Source organism: Hipposideros armiger, unplaced genomic scaffold (genome assembly GCF_001890085.2).
Source record: "Hipposideros armiger isolate ML-2016 unplaced genomic scaffold, ASM189008v1 scaffold_41, whole genome shotgun sequence".
Classification (NCBI taxonomy): Eukaryota; Metazoa; Chordata; class Mammalia; order Chiroptera; family Hipposideridae; genus Hipposideros; species Hipposideros armiger.
In genome coordinates this window covers 5,139,440-5,150,055 of record NW_017731391.1, presented here as the reverse complement: position 1 = coordinate 5,150,055, position 10,616 = coordinate 5,139,440, and the positions used below count along the sequence as shown (strand labels likewise).

The following is a 10,616-nucleotide window of genomic DNA, read 5'->3' as shown; positions in this document are numbered from 1 at the left end:
GTGGGGGAATATAAACCTTATTATAAACAAGAATCATTGTTGTTGTTTTTCCTTATAATTCTCATATTTTAAAATTTTAGTTCAAACTAATATTTTTTTTACTTTCTCAAAAGTTTAAAATTTTTTTGAAGCCCTCCTAGGTCATCATAACACAAAATTCTGTTGTTATTATCATAACACAAAAAGTCCTGCAATGGCAGATTTTCCCCAGTTATTTAGAACTTTCATATAAATAAATAATGGTGCTTTCTAGGAGAATGACTGTGCTAAGCTTTGTTTCAGATCTGCAGGATCCAAAGCCTCCATAAGCAGCAGGCTCTGAAGAGACCGAACATTAGGGACCAAAACTGAAACTAAGTGGCAATTTATAATAATATTTTCAATGACATGCAGTGAACATTTTTCTGTACTCACACTGTTTGAAGGAGGCAGTGCAGCAGAGAGCTTAAGGGTGCTCGCAGGTGTAAAGTTTTACAAGATGAATATGTTCTAGAGGTTGTACAACACTGTGCCTGTAATTAACAATACTGTAGTGTACACTCAAAAATTTGTTAGGAGGCTAGATCTTGTGTTGCATGTTCTTACCATCACACACACAAAAAACATTACTGTACAAAACGATAAAATACAATACAGTATAGTACACAATAGTGTGAACCCTGAAGCCAGGCTGTTCACCTTTACATCTGGCTCCACCCGCTTTGTGCTTTGACTCTGGACAAGGTGCTGTGCCTTTGTAAAGCTCACTTTCCTCCTGTATAAAATGGGCTGATTGTAACACTTTGTAGGGCTGTGATCACTGAGGGAGTCAGAGGCAGGAAAATATGGTTATCAAGGGGATGGGTCTGGTGCCCGATTTCAGTGGCTTGAATGCTACCTGACCACTCATTAATTTAATCTAACCTCTCTGCCTGTGTCCTTATTTACAAAAGAGAGGTTGTGATAATAACAAATTCCTGTGGTATTTAAAAGGATGAAGGGAGTTAACACAGAAAAAGAGCTTAGTAGCGTGCCAAGCATACAGCAAATGCTCAATGAATGGGAGCTCTGATCATTAGACATGGAAAGGGCTTGCCAAGTTGGAACCGCATTTGGTGCAGAGCAGAACCATGTCCTGCTCTAAGGCCCTTACAGTCTAGTAAATGAGAAAGCCAGGGGAAAGTAATGATAAAAATAAGGCAAAACAGTATATGAATTTTAAAAGACAAAGAAAGCTCTGTGGAAAGTAAAGGAGACTGATGTCTAAAGAAAAGCGACAAGTAAAGGACAGAAATTGAAAGGACAGTTAACCTGAGCTGGAAGCAGAACATATTGAATTTATGCTTTCTCATTTGGTTGGTTAAATTCAGGCAATTTTATAACTGACCTAATTGCACAGAGGTGGCTGTGGGTCCGAGTGTCTGAAGTGTTCCTCAGAGCTATGGCTTTAAGAAGCAGAAATACTGGCCCTCTCCCTGCCTCACCCACCCTTCCCCTGCCCAGTTCCATTATCTGGGACTCCCAACCATGGGTGGAGAAGTGGTTACCAAAGCTCACTTCCCCATTTCAGCAGACCCCTAGGTAGTCCAGAGAGAGAGCCCAGGCCTGTTGTTTCTGCTGGCATGGGGAAGTGAGCGTTTCTCACCACTTCCCTATGTAAAGGGGATTACTGCTCCTGAAAGCAAAGAATTCTTCCTCAAAAAATTAAGTACAGATTGGAGAGCGTCTCCATGCTGGGGAGCTCTACCAAAGCATACGCCCTGTTTCTCAGCCTTTGAAAGTGATTAAACAGCCAGAGAACTTGGAAAGCCCTCAGCTGAGCCGCACGGCAATCATGTGGACTTGCCGGGCGTGCCAGCAACTGTGACACTCACAACAAGGAAGTTCCCTGGAGAACTGCAGGAGGCAAGGGCTGCGGGGTCAGGCTACTCTTGCTCTGCCACCTGCCCTGTGTTACGCAAGTCCCTTTACCTGTCTGCATTTCAGGTTTTTTTTGCTCTTTACCTGTGAAATAATGATAATATGAACTATCATTATTTGAGTGCTGATGATGTTCTAAGTACACTTGAGGTAAATATTATTTTTCCCTTTACACAAATGAAGAAAGTGGAATTCAGAGAGTTAAAAAAATTAGGGTAACTGAACTAGTAAGAGTCAGTATGTAAACTCAGGTGTCTCTAAAACCTATGCTGTAAGGAGTTAGCACCCCTACCTAAGCCTAGCATGTAGCAGAAACGCAGTAAATCATAGCTATTATTAATTTAATAAAATAAAATAAATTATTAAATTAAGTGAAAAGGGAGTCCGCATACACTATTAGTGGGATTGTAAATTGGTGCAGACACTATGGAAAACAGTATCAAGATTCCTCAAAAAATTAAAAATAACACTGCCGTATGACCCAGCAATTCTACTTCTGGGTATTTATTTGAAGAAAACAAAAATACTAATTCGAAAAGATCTACGCACCCCTATGTTCATTGCAGCATTATTTATAATAGCCAAGATATGGAAGCAACCTAGGGGTCCATTGATAGATGAATGGATAAAGAAGGTTATATATATATACATATATATATATATATATATATATGTATATATATATGGAATGAAATCTTGCCATTTGTGACCACATGGATGGACCTAAAGGGTATTATGCTAAATGAAATAAGACAAAGACAGATTCATCCCCACTGATGAGCTCTAGGTGGAGTCGTGGGAGCTGAGGGGTACCAGTGGCTGCCACTGAAGCATGAAAAAGGGATAAGGCAAGAGCCCCCCCAAGGTTTCACGCATGCCCCCTAGCTTTGGTACTCTGACGCCTTCTCTTGCACTTGCGGATGAGGAACTGGAATAGTGATGAACAGAAAGCACATCTGACCTGAACATTTACAACCTGTCCTACAGCCGATTAATTAACTAATCCTCAGCTAGACTAGGATGGGTAGGTTCCAATTTTGCATGATCCACCTGAAAGATGAAATATTTTTTGAAAATGGAACAAACAACTGTTGGTTACTTGATATTATGTTAAAAACTTTACATCTCATTATTTTAGAATAAATGATTCACGGCCAAAAAAAAAAAAAAAGACAAAGACAAATACTGTATGATTTACCTTACATGTAGAATCTAAAACAAACAAAACAAATGAATAAACAAAAAAGAAAAGAAGACTAGAAAACATTAATAAGCATTTTATACTTTTCAAAATTTTTTTTCATTCTCATTCTCATTCCAACAACTTATATCAACTCCCTTATTTGTATCCTAATTTAATGAATGAGAAAGAAGTCTTTGAGTGTAGTAATGCTATGTTTGGCTTAAACTGGTATTCCTCCCTTTAATGCCTCTAGTTCAAACTCCACTAAGTGGCCATGCAACTTTGGCAAGACACTTCTCTTCTTTTGGTCTGGGGTTCCCTACCTATAAAATATCAGTGGGCTTTTAATATCATTTGACTTTTAAGACTTTTCTCCTCTAATGGTCTTGGCATCTTGCAACCATTCCCATGGCTTCAGGGATGGCTTGGCTCAAAATGAAACACCTGTCCATGGGTTGGATGCTTAAAATTGTGCTATTTTTACCCAATAGTCTTTATATATGCTTATGGCTATGCATTTGTTAACTCCAATTAGATTTTATATTAAATAAGATTTTCTCAAACTTTGGTCCTCTACTTTCATTCAGGAGAGTTCTTGGGAAATTCCAATCATGGGATACACGAGGCAGAGCCCTCAAGATATCTTCCTTGTCTTCACATGTTTAGGGGATGTGTGTAGGGCACTTCTTCCGTCATAACATTAACGCTATTGACTTTGAAGTTATTTATTTTCCATATAGAAATGCAATGAAGTTGCTGTCTAATCGTCCTCTGTAGAAACCCCAATAACGATGAGATTGGGATAGTCTGCCCAAGCACAGGCTATGCTGAGTGGAGAGGGCTGGGCATTCATTTGTTAGAGTAGCTGCAAAGTTTGCTTTGCAGGAGGAGGCTGCTTCTTCCCTGTAGAGTGGGGCCACTGAGCAGTGCCCAGTCCTAAGAGCAAGGGATGTCTTTATTTAAAGATGGTTAATTATGTCTAGGCTCATAGGAAAGGCCAGCTAGTGAGAAGGGTTCTAAACCTCAGGCCTATGTATGGTCAGACACCTCTGAAGTGAAATTGTATTGGACCAGCACAATATTTTGTTTTGTTTTAATGAATTTTAAAGGTTTTCCAGTCTAAGCATTTCTCAGCTTCATTCATTCATGTTATCTGCCTGCTGCTTGAAGACATTGGAGCTGACATTTCTGATACAGGGGCCCCCATTTGCTGGGCTTTCATAATGTGCTAAACATTTTACATACATCTTATTTATCTTCAAAACAGAATGACAAGTTAGGTATTAGCATCTCCTGTTTACAAGTAAGCAAACTGAGGCTCAAAAAGAACTTGTTCAAGGAAAGATAGCTAATGAACACACTACAGGTTGGCTGAGCATCAAGCTGGGATCTAATAGATCTTGGTTTGCATGGATAGTGTTATCTGGCTCCAGTGCCTCTTCAGGTGAGAGTATCAAGGGCCACTTGATTCCATGACTTTGACTTATTCTTTCATATAAAAAATCAAAGCACGGGACTTGTTTAATCACAGACATCATCATCAATCCGTAAGCAATCCTTGCGCTCCCTGCATTCAAGCCATTGGCAAATTTTGTGTGGGCATAATGTCACTTTGGTCATTATTGGAGGACAGCGGAGAGAAGACCTGGGGAGAGGGAACCTCGCATAACATACGTCTCCAAATAGCTAAAAATTCAAGAGTTCATATATGTCTATGGTTCCTACGGGCACAGCCAGACAGAGTTGGTCTGATAGAAGAACTCCAACTTATCAGAGCTGCCCATCAATCCTACGGTCAAGTCCGTGACCAGAATTTCTCCGCAAAACCCCCAATCCCTAGGATTCATGGAGACTTGGGCTCTCCGCGCTCGCGCGCCCACTCGCGGCCTCAGAGCTGAGCCGCGCGGCGCCGGCACAGCGTCCGCAGGACGCGCGCACGCCGTCTCCCGGCAACGGTAGACGCGGAGCGGGGGGCGCGGAGACCGCTCGCAGTCCCAGCTGAGCGCAGCCTGCCTGGGTCGGCCTTTGCTATGACCTCCAAACAAGCCAAGAGGAAAGATGTGCATCGTATCTACTCTGCTCAAAGCTGGGACAAATCTAAAGAGTAAGGGGCCTCTCCGCCTCCCCATTCCGCCCCCGACCTTACCCCTTGGCCTTTCCACTAGTCCCAGGGCTGCTTTCCTGTAGCAAGCTCTGCCAGGGCAGGAGTTCAGCTGGCTAGCCTTCTGGATAATTCGCTATCTTCTATGGGATCCAGGAGAGTCTTACTCCTGTTCCTCCCCCAGGCCCGACCCACCGCTGCTGGGCTGCACTTCTCCTGGCTCCCATCTGTGAACCTTTCACCCCTTCCTGCCCCTCCTCCCCCTTCAAGCCTCTCCCATGCCACTCCGAAAGGTTGCAACTTCCTTACAAAAGAGGCAGAGCTCAAATGACATCCAGTTAGGGCCACAACTGGCTGGTCCCAATAATGATAGAGGTAGAGATAGAGATAGAGATAGAGATAGAGAGGTGTGTAAGAGAGAGAGAGAGAGAGATTTAGGAAGGGAGAAAGAGAGTTTAACCTTAATGGTGATTGCCTAGTTTGTATCTGCCCCATTCCAACAACTAAAGGCCTTTAAACAGATGATATCAGACATCAAATGGTTTAAAAAAGTTAAACCTATATAAATATGTAGTTCATGTTATTAATGTTTACTCCAAGGAATTATACAGAGCCTAGCTCATGGAATTGATATGATGCCTCTTGGTCCTGCGGTAGTGTTTGTTGTGTCTGTGTATGTACCTCATTATTATTTTTTTTTCCATTGGTCTTTTTTTTTTTTTAATTGGGGAATTGGGAGGATGGGAACAGCGCTGGGGAATTGGGGGAAGAGGAACAGACAAGTTGCTGTCATTTTGTTCTTCAGTCTAGTTGTGGAGGACGTCGCTTCACTGGCCCACGTTGGCACCATCATTGCACTCTTCCCAGGCGAGGCAGATCAGTCACCGGCTTCTGGACAGCTGCTCACTGCGGCTGCTGGCCGCTCACGCTGGCTGCTGGCTACACATGGTAGTCCATGGCAACCTACTGCAGCAGGGGCTGCAGCCTGTGCCGTTGCCGGCGACCCACGGCAGCCCAGCTCCAGGTTGAGCTGTTGTACAGCATCTTAGCTGTAGAGGACAGTGTCACTGGCCCTCATATGTGGGATCCAAACCGGGGCCCTCTGGCGTCCCAAGCCAGTTCTTAACCATCGCGCCACTCGACCGGCCCCAATTGGTCTTTTTTATTTCTCTAGAAATACCCCGTTATTAATAGCACAGACTATGGGACATTATTTGAACTTAAACAATTTATAAAATTTATTCCAGCTACTGTTGTTGGAAAGTGGCCCCTTTTCGGCGCGAAATCCAGGTCCTTGGCAACTCGAGCAAGGAATTGAACGAGATGCCAGAGTAAAGCGCTGAAAAAGTAGTTTATTCGAAAAGATAATACATTTCAAAGAGGAGAAGTAGGCCTGAGCAGTAGAAAATAGCTCAAGAGCCCATTATTAGAAAAGAAATTACATTAAAAGAGTTTGGAATAGGCCACGCACAAGGGTGAGGCTCAAAGGGCTTGAAAAGGAATAAGCGGTCAAGAGAGCAGGGCGTCCAAAAGGGGAAAAAAGAGAAAAAAGCGCAGATTTCCCAGGACTTGGGGTTTTTATCCCTTCTCTAGAATGGGCTGTTCCCCTAAGGGCGTGGGACCACTTGATTGGCACCTGTGATTGACAAGATGTACTGCGCAGGTGCGAGTGACTGGTCTGATCTAGTTGTACCCATTTGTTTTAGGGGTAGATAGTTACAATGAAAAGAAGTTTTGGGTGGAGAGGGGAGGTCACCGGGCAGTCACATTCTGTGGGACGTGGTACAGGAATGCAGAGACCCAATGCCTGCCTCTAACTGCCTGCCTTGTTTTCCCCTTGAGAGACGTGATCCCCATGAACTCTCTATGGGAAGCTGAGGACAGGAGGTCTTTTCTGTATCTGCTTCCTGCTGGGCAGGGGCTTAGAGTTGTCCCTGCCTATTGGGGGATTCATGGAACTCTCACCCTAGCTGATCTCAGATGAGAGGAAGGGGTCTCGAGCTCCGCCTGGAAGACCGTATTGGCTTCTTTGGTTGTGACCAGCAATTTGTTGGGGTATCCTCTGTATCCCCAAAGTCCCTGAATGAGGAAAAATAGATTTTAATTAATAAATCTGTTAGCTCTCATGAAGCCTGTTGCCATTCAGCCTGTTACTCAGGTGGTGTCAGTTGTCTGGGCCCAGAATGAGTTTGGCATTTAGCTTACTGGCCCGGGGGACATTAGGAAGTCACAGGCTTTCAAAAAGTTATCTGAAGTAGGAGACGTCTATTGTTTAGGATTCAGAAACTGATTTACAAAGCAATCAAGAAGCAGGGGGATAGAATTTTAGGATTCAGGCTAGGAGCATTCTTTAGTCTAGGATTTACAAACTGGTTAGAAAAGTAATCAAACCAAGAGCTAAGGAACTAAGAAACTAGGGAGAAGACTTAACATTTCTATACTTAATATTTCTATAGGAAAGAAAACTTAAAATTCTTTGCAGGGAAGGGGTCGGGGGGCCTCTCTTGGCCGGTCACACTACGAGAGCATGTCAGCTGCCAAAACCACCTCAGAGGGATCATTTCTGTTTCAGCTATGCCTATGAGCGGTGGGCAGTAAATTCTTTTAAAGTGGATTTTTACATTTTGGATGCCTGCTTCTCCACCTTCTTCCTTGCCTGAAAAATCCCACACTGGACTTTTGTTCACTGATTCCTAGTATTTAAACTCTCCCTCCATGGACTCCTCTTCCACATTTATTTCCATGTCTGTAATTCCTGATTCTCTAGTTCCTAGTTTTCTGTCCTCTCTCATAAGCAGGCTTCCAGCTACCTGGCAGATAATCCATTCATTTTATTAACTTAAATTTCAGCTAATGATGCTATATACATAAATGATTTGAACAGAATTGCTCTCTTGCTGCATATCAATCAGTGTAAGTCAGGTGATTTCAACGTTTGTTAATGACTTCCATTCTTATAGGTCCAAGTCTTACAAGGCTCTACAGGATTAGGCCTCTGAGTTTTCTGATTCGACCACCCCTTGTTCACATATTAGCTTCCTTTGTACTCCCTAGTATATGCCAGGCTTGTTCTTACCTCAGGGCCTTTGCACTTGCTGTTTCCTCTGCTGGAAAGCACTTCTCCCCAGATTCCCATGTGGTTTTTCTCCACACTTCGTTTAGGTATTTACCTAAGTGCCATTTTCTCATGTCAACTTCTTTGGCCAACTAGTTTAAAATCTCAACCCCCACTTTCTTGCCAAAACAAAAAAAATTATGTTTTCCTTTGCTGCTTTATCTTTCTTCATTTTTTTTTCTCATTTAACAAACTATATATTTTACTTCAAAAAATTATGTGTATTTATATGTCTTCCTAATAGAATGTAAGTTCAACAAAGGCAGGGATTTTTCTATTTTATACACTTTTGAATCCTTAGTACCCTGACTGATTCCTTGGTCATATGTAGTAGACGCTCAAAAATGTTTATGTAATGAAAGAATGACAGTGATTAAATAAGAGATTATAACAGGCTTGCAAAATAATTTTTAATACACATACAAAAAACTCTTAGTCAATGGTGGTTATAATTAATGCACGTTAAAGGTTCACATCTCTTAAGGAGCTTGGGGAAAATCTCTGACTTGAAAAAATTTACATCCTGAAAGAGATGAGATTGTTAATTCCCATGCAGAAACTGTTCAAACTGGATACCACAAAACACGTGGTAGAGATAAGATCCCTGCTGGTAAGATGCTAACGCTTTCCTTGCTGGCACTTCCAATTTCTTTTTGAGATGATAGAGCTATTTCTAACATGTTTATTTTTTTTTCCAGAAAAATATCTAAGTTGAAGTATATCAATAAAAATGTATGTGTATATTTATGAAAATAGAAGAGTAAAGGTAAAATAGTTATACAAAAATCTAGGCTTTGCTAGAAATGACCTGTTGAACATTAAATATCAAATCATTAGGTTTTGCTATAGCATTATATGATAGGATATGAAGTTCATCATCAACCAAGTCTGTCCTCTGAAGGACTAGTCATAGATACCAGGCAAAGTCATGGATAAAAACAATGTGTCATGGGGCCTAGGGATCAAAGTCTAGCAAGGCTCCAGTGTAATTGTCATTTGACATACACTGAGGACATTTAGAGTAAGTTTTTATATGCCATTTTACCATACCTATGATTAAACATCCAACAAATACAACCAACTCTAACATGGTCCTAGATACGGAAATGAAGGACAAAGTCTTCAGAGCCCTTGAAAATGGCCATCCCATAGAATCTTATTCTCCTAGAGCTGCCATCTAGAGCATCTCTCTTTTTTTCCCTAAAATTTTGTGTCCGATTGGAGATAATGTCCATGTCTGGCCTTTGCCTAGCATGATGGCTGGCACATAATAAGAACTCACCATTTGCTTATTAAATTAGTTCATGGCTTCATTACCTAGCTTGGTTTTCATTCATTTTGAATTTGATTGAGGCCCGGGTCTCCCTCCCTTTTTGATATGATCGCTGTTGGCAAAGTTCAAAAACTGAGATGTTGCAACTGAGAACGTGGAATAATCTATGTCCAGTTGTGACCAAATTCATAAGTAAATATGACTGAATCCCCAAGAAAAATTAAGCCAGCTAACTGAGCTGTCAGTTTTTACAGTAGATGATCATATTCCTGTTTTATCTATTCTCTCTTTCTCTGTATCAGGAAGAATGAAATCTCTATGATAGGGTTTGCTCAGGCACCATTTTTTTGTGACATTGGACATGTCATTTTTCTATTCTGACATTTAATTTTCTCTTCTGTAACTGAAAGGCCATCTAATTAAAATTGCTCCCAATCCAACATGCTCTACCATCTCTCTGCTTTATTTTTCCTCCAGCTCCAAACTTCCATGACTTTAGCAGATTGTTTTTTTTGTTTTTTTTTTAAACTCCAGTGAGTCCATTATACGTTAGGGAATTTTTTTATTGTTAAATGTTTAAAACTTTGATTTCATTTATTTTCCTAATTGAAGTTATCATGTTTTAAAAATTACATCTTTGGGAACAATATTTTTGTTGTCATGGCTACTGTCACAAATTATAACTCTCATAAGTATCTAATGACAATTAGAAATGATAAACTAATCTAAATTAATCAATTTGTAAACTAATAGGCACTGCAAAGATACTTTCACTTGTTAGATGCCACTGGAAAGATTTATAGTGATACCAACACAAAAAATTGATCTTCTTGGCAGTATTAAATGTAAGTCCTATGTAGTTCATGGATAACTCAAAAGAGAGGAAAGAAAACATGCAATTTAAATGTTAATACTTAAAAATGTTAATGCTTGCACTTTAAATGCTACAATATTTGGAACGTTGATGGGCAGTTTGAGATAAGAACAAGATTTGGGGTTTATAGTCAGAAAAGTTTGTTTCACTTCCAATAACACATTCAAATGA

General features: G+C 40.9%; 1 protein-coding gene across 1 annotated transcript in view; it reads left to right on the top strand.

The window, feature by feature from the left end:
* The first annotated feature begins 5,048 nt into the window (after window positions 1-5,048).
* ADGB (androglobin) overlaps window positions 5,049-10,616 on the top strand; it is a 155,746-nt gene continuing 150,178 nt past the window's right edge. The window contains exon 1 of the mRNA XM_019638918.1: window positions 5,049-5,186. Coding sequence (XP_019494463.1) covers window positions 5,113-5,186 — 74 coding nt within the window. The 5' untranslated portion in view covers window positions 5,049-5,112. The remainder of the gene's footprint in view (window positions 5,187-10,616) is intronic.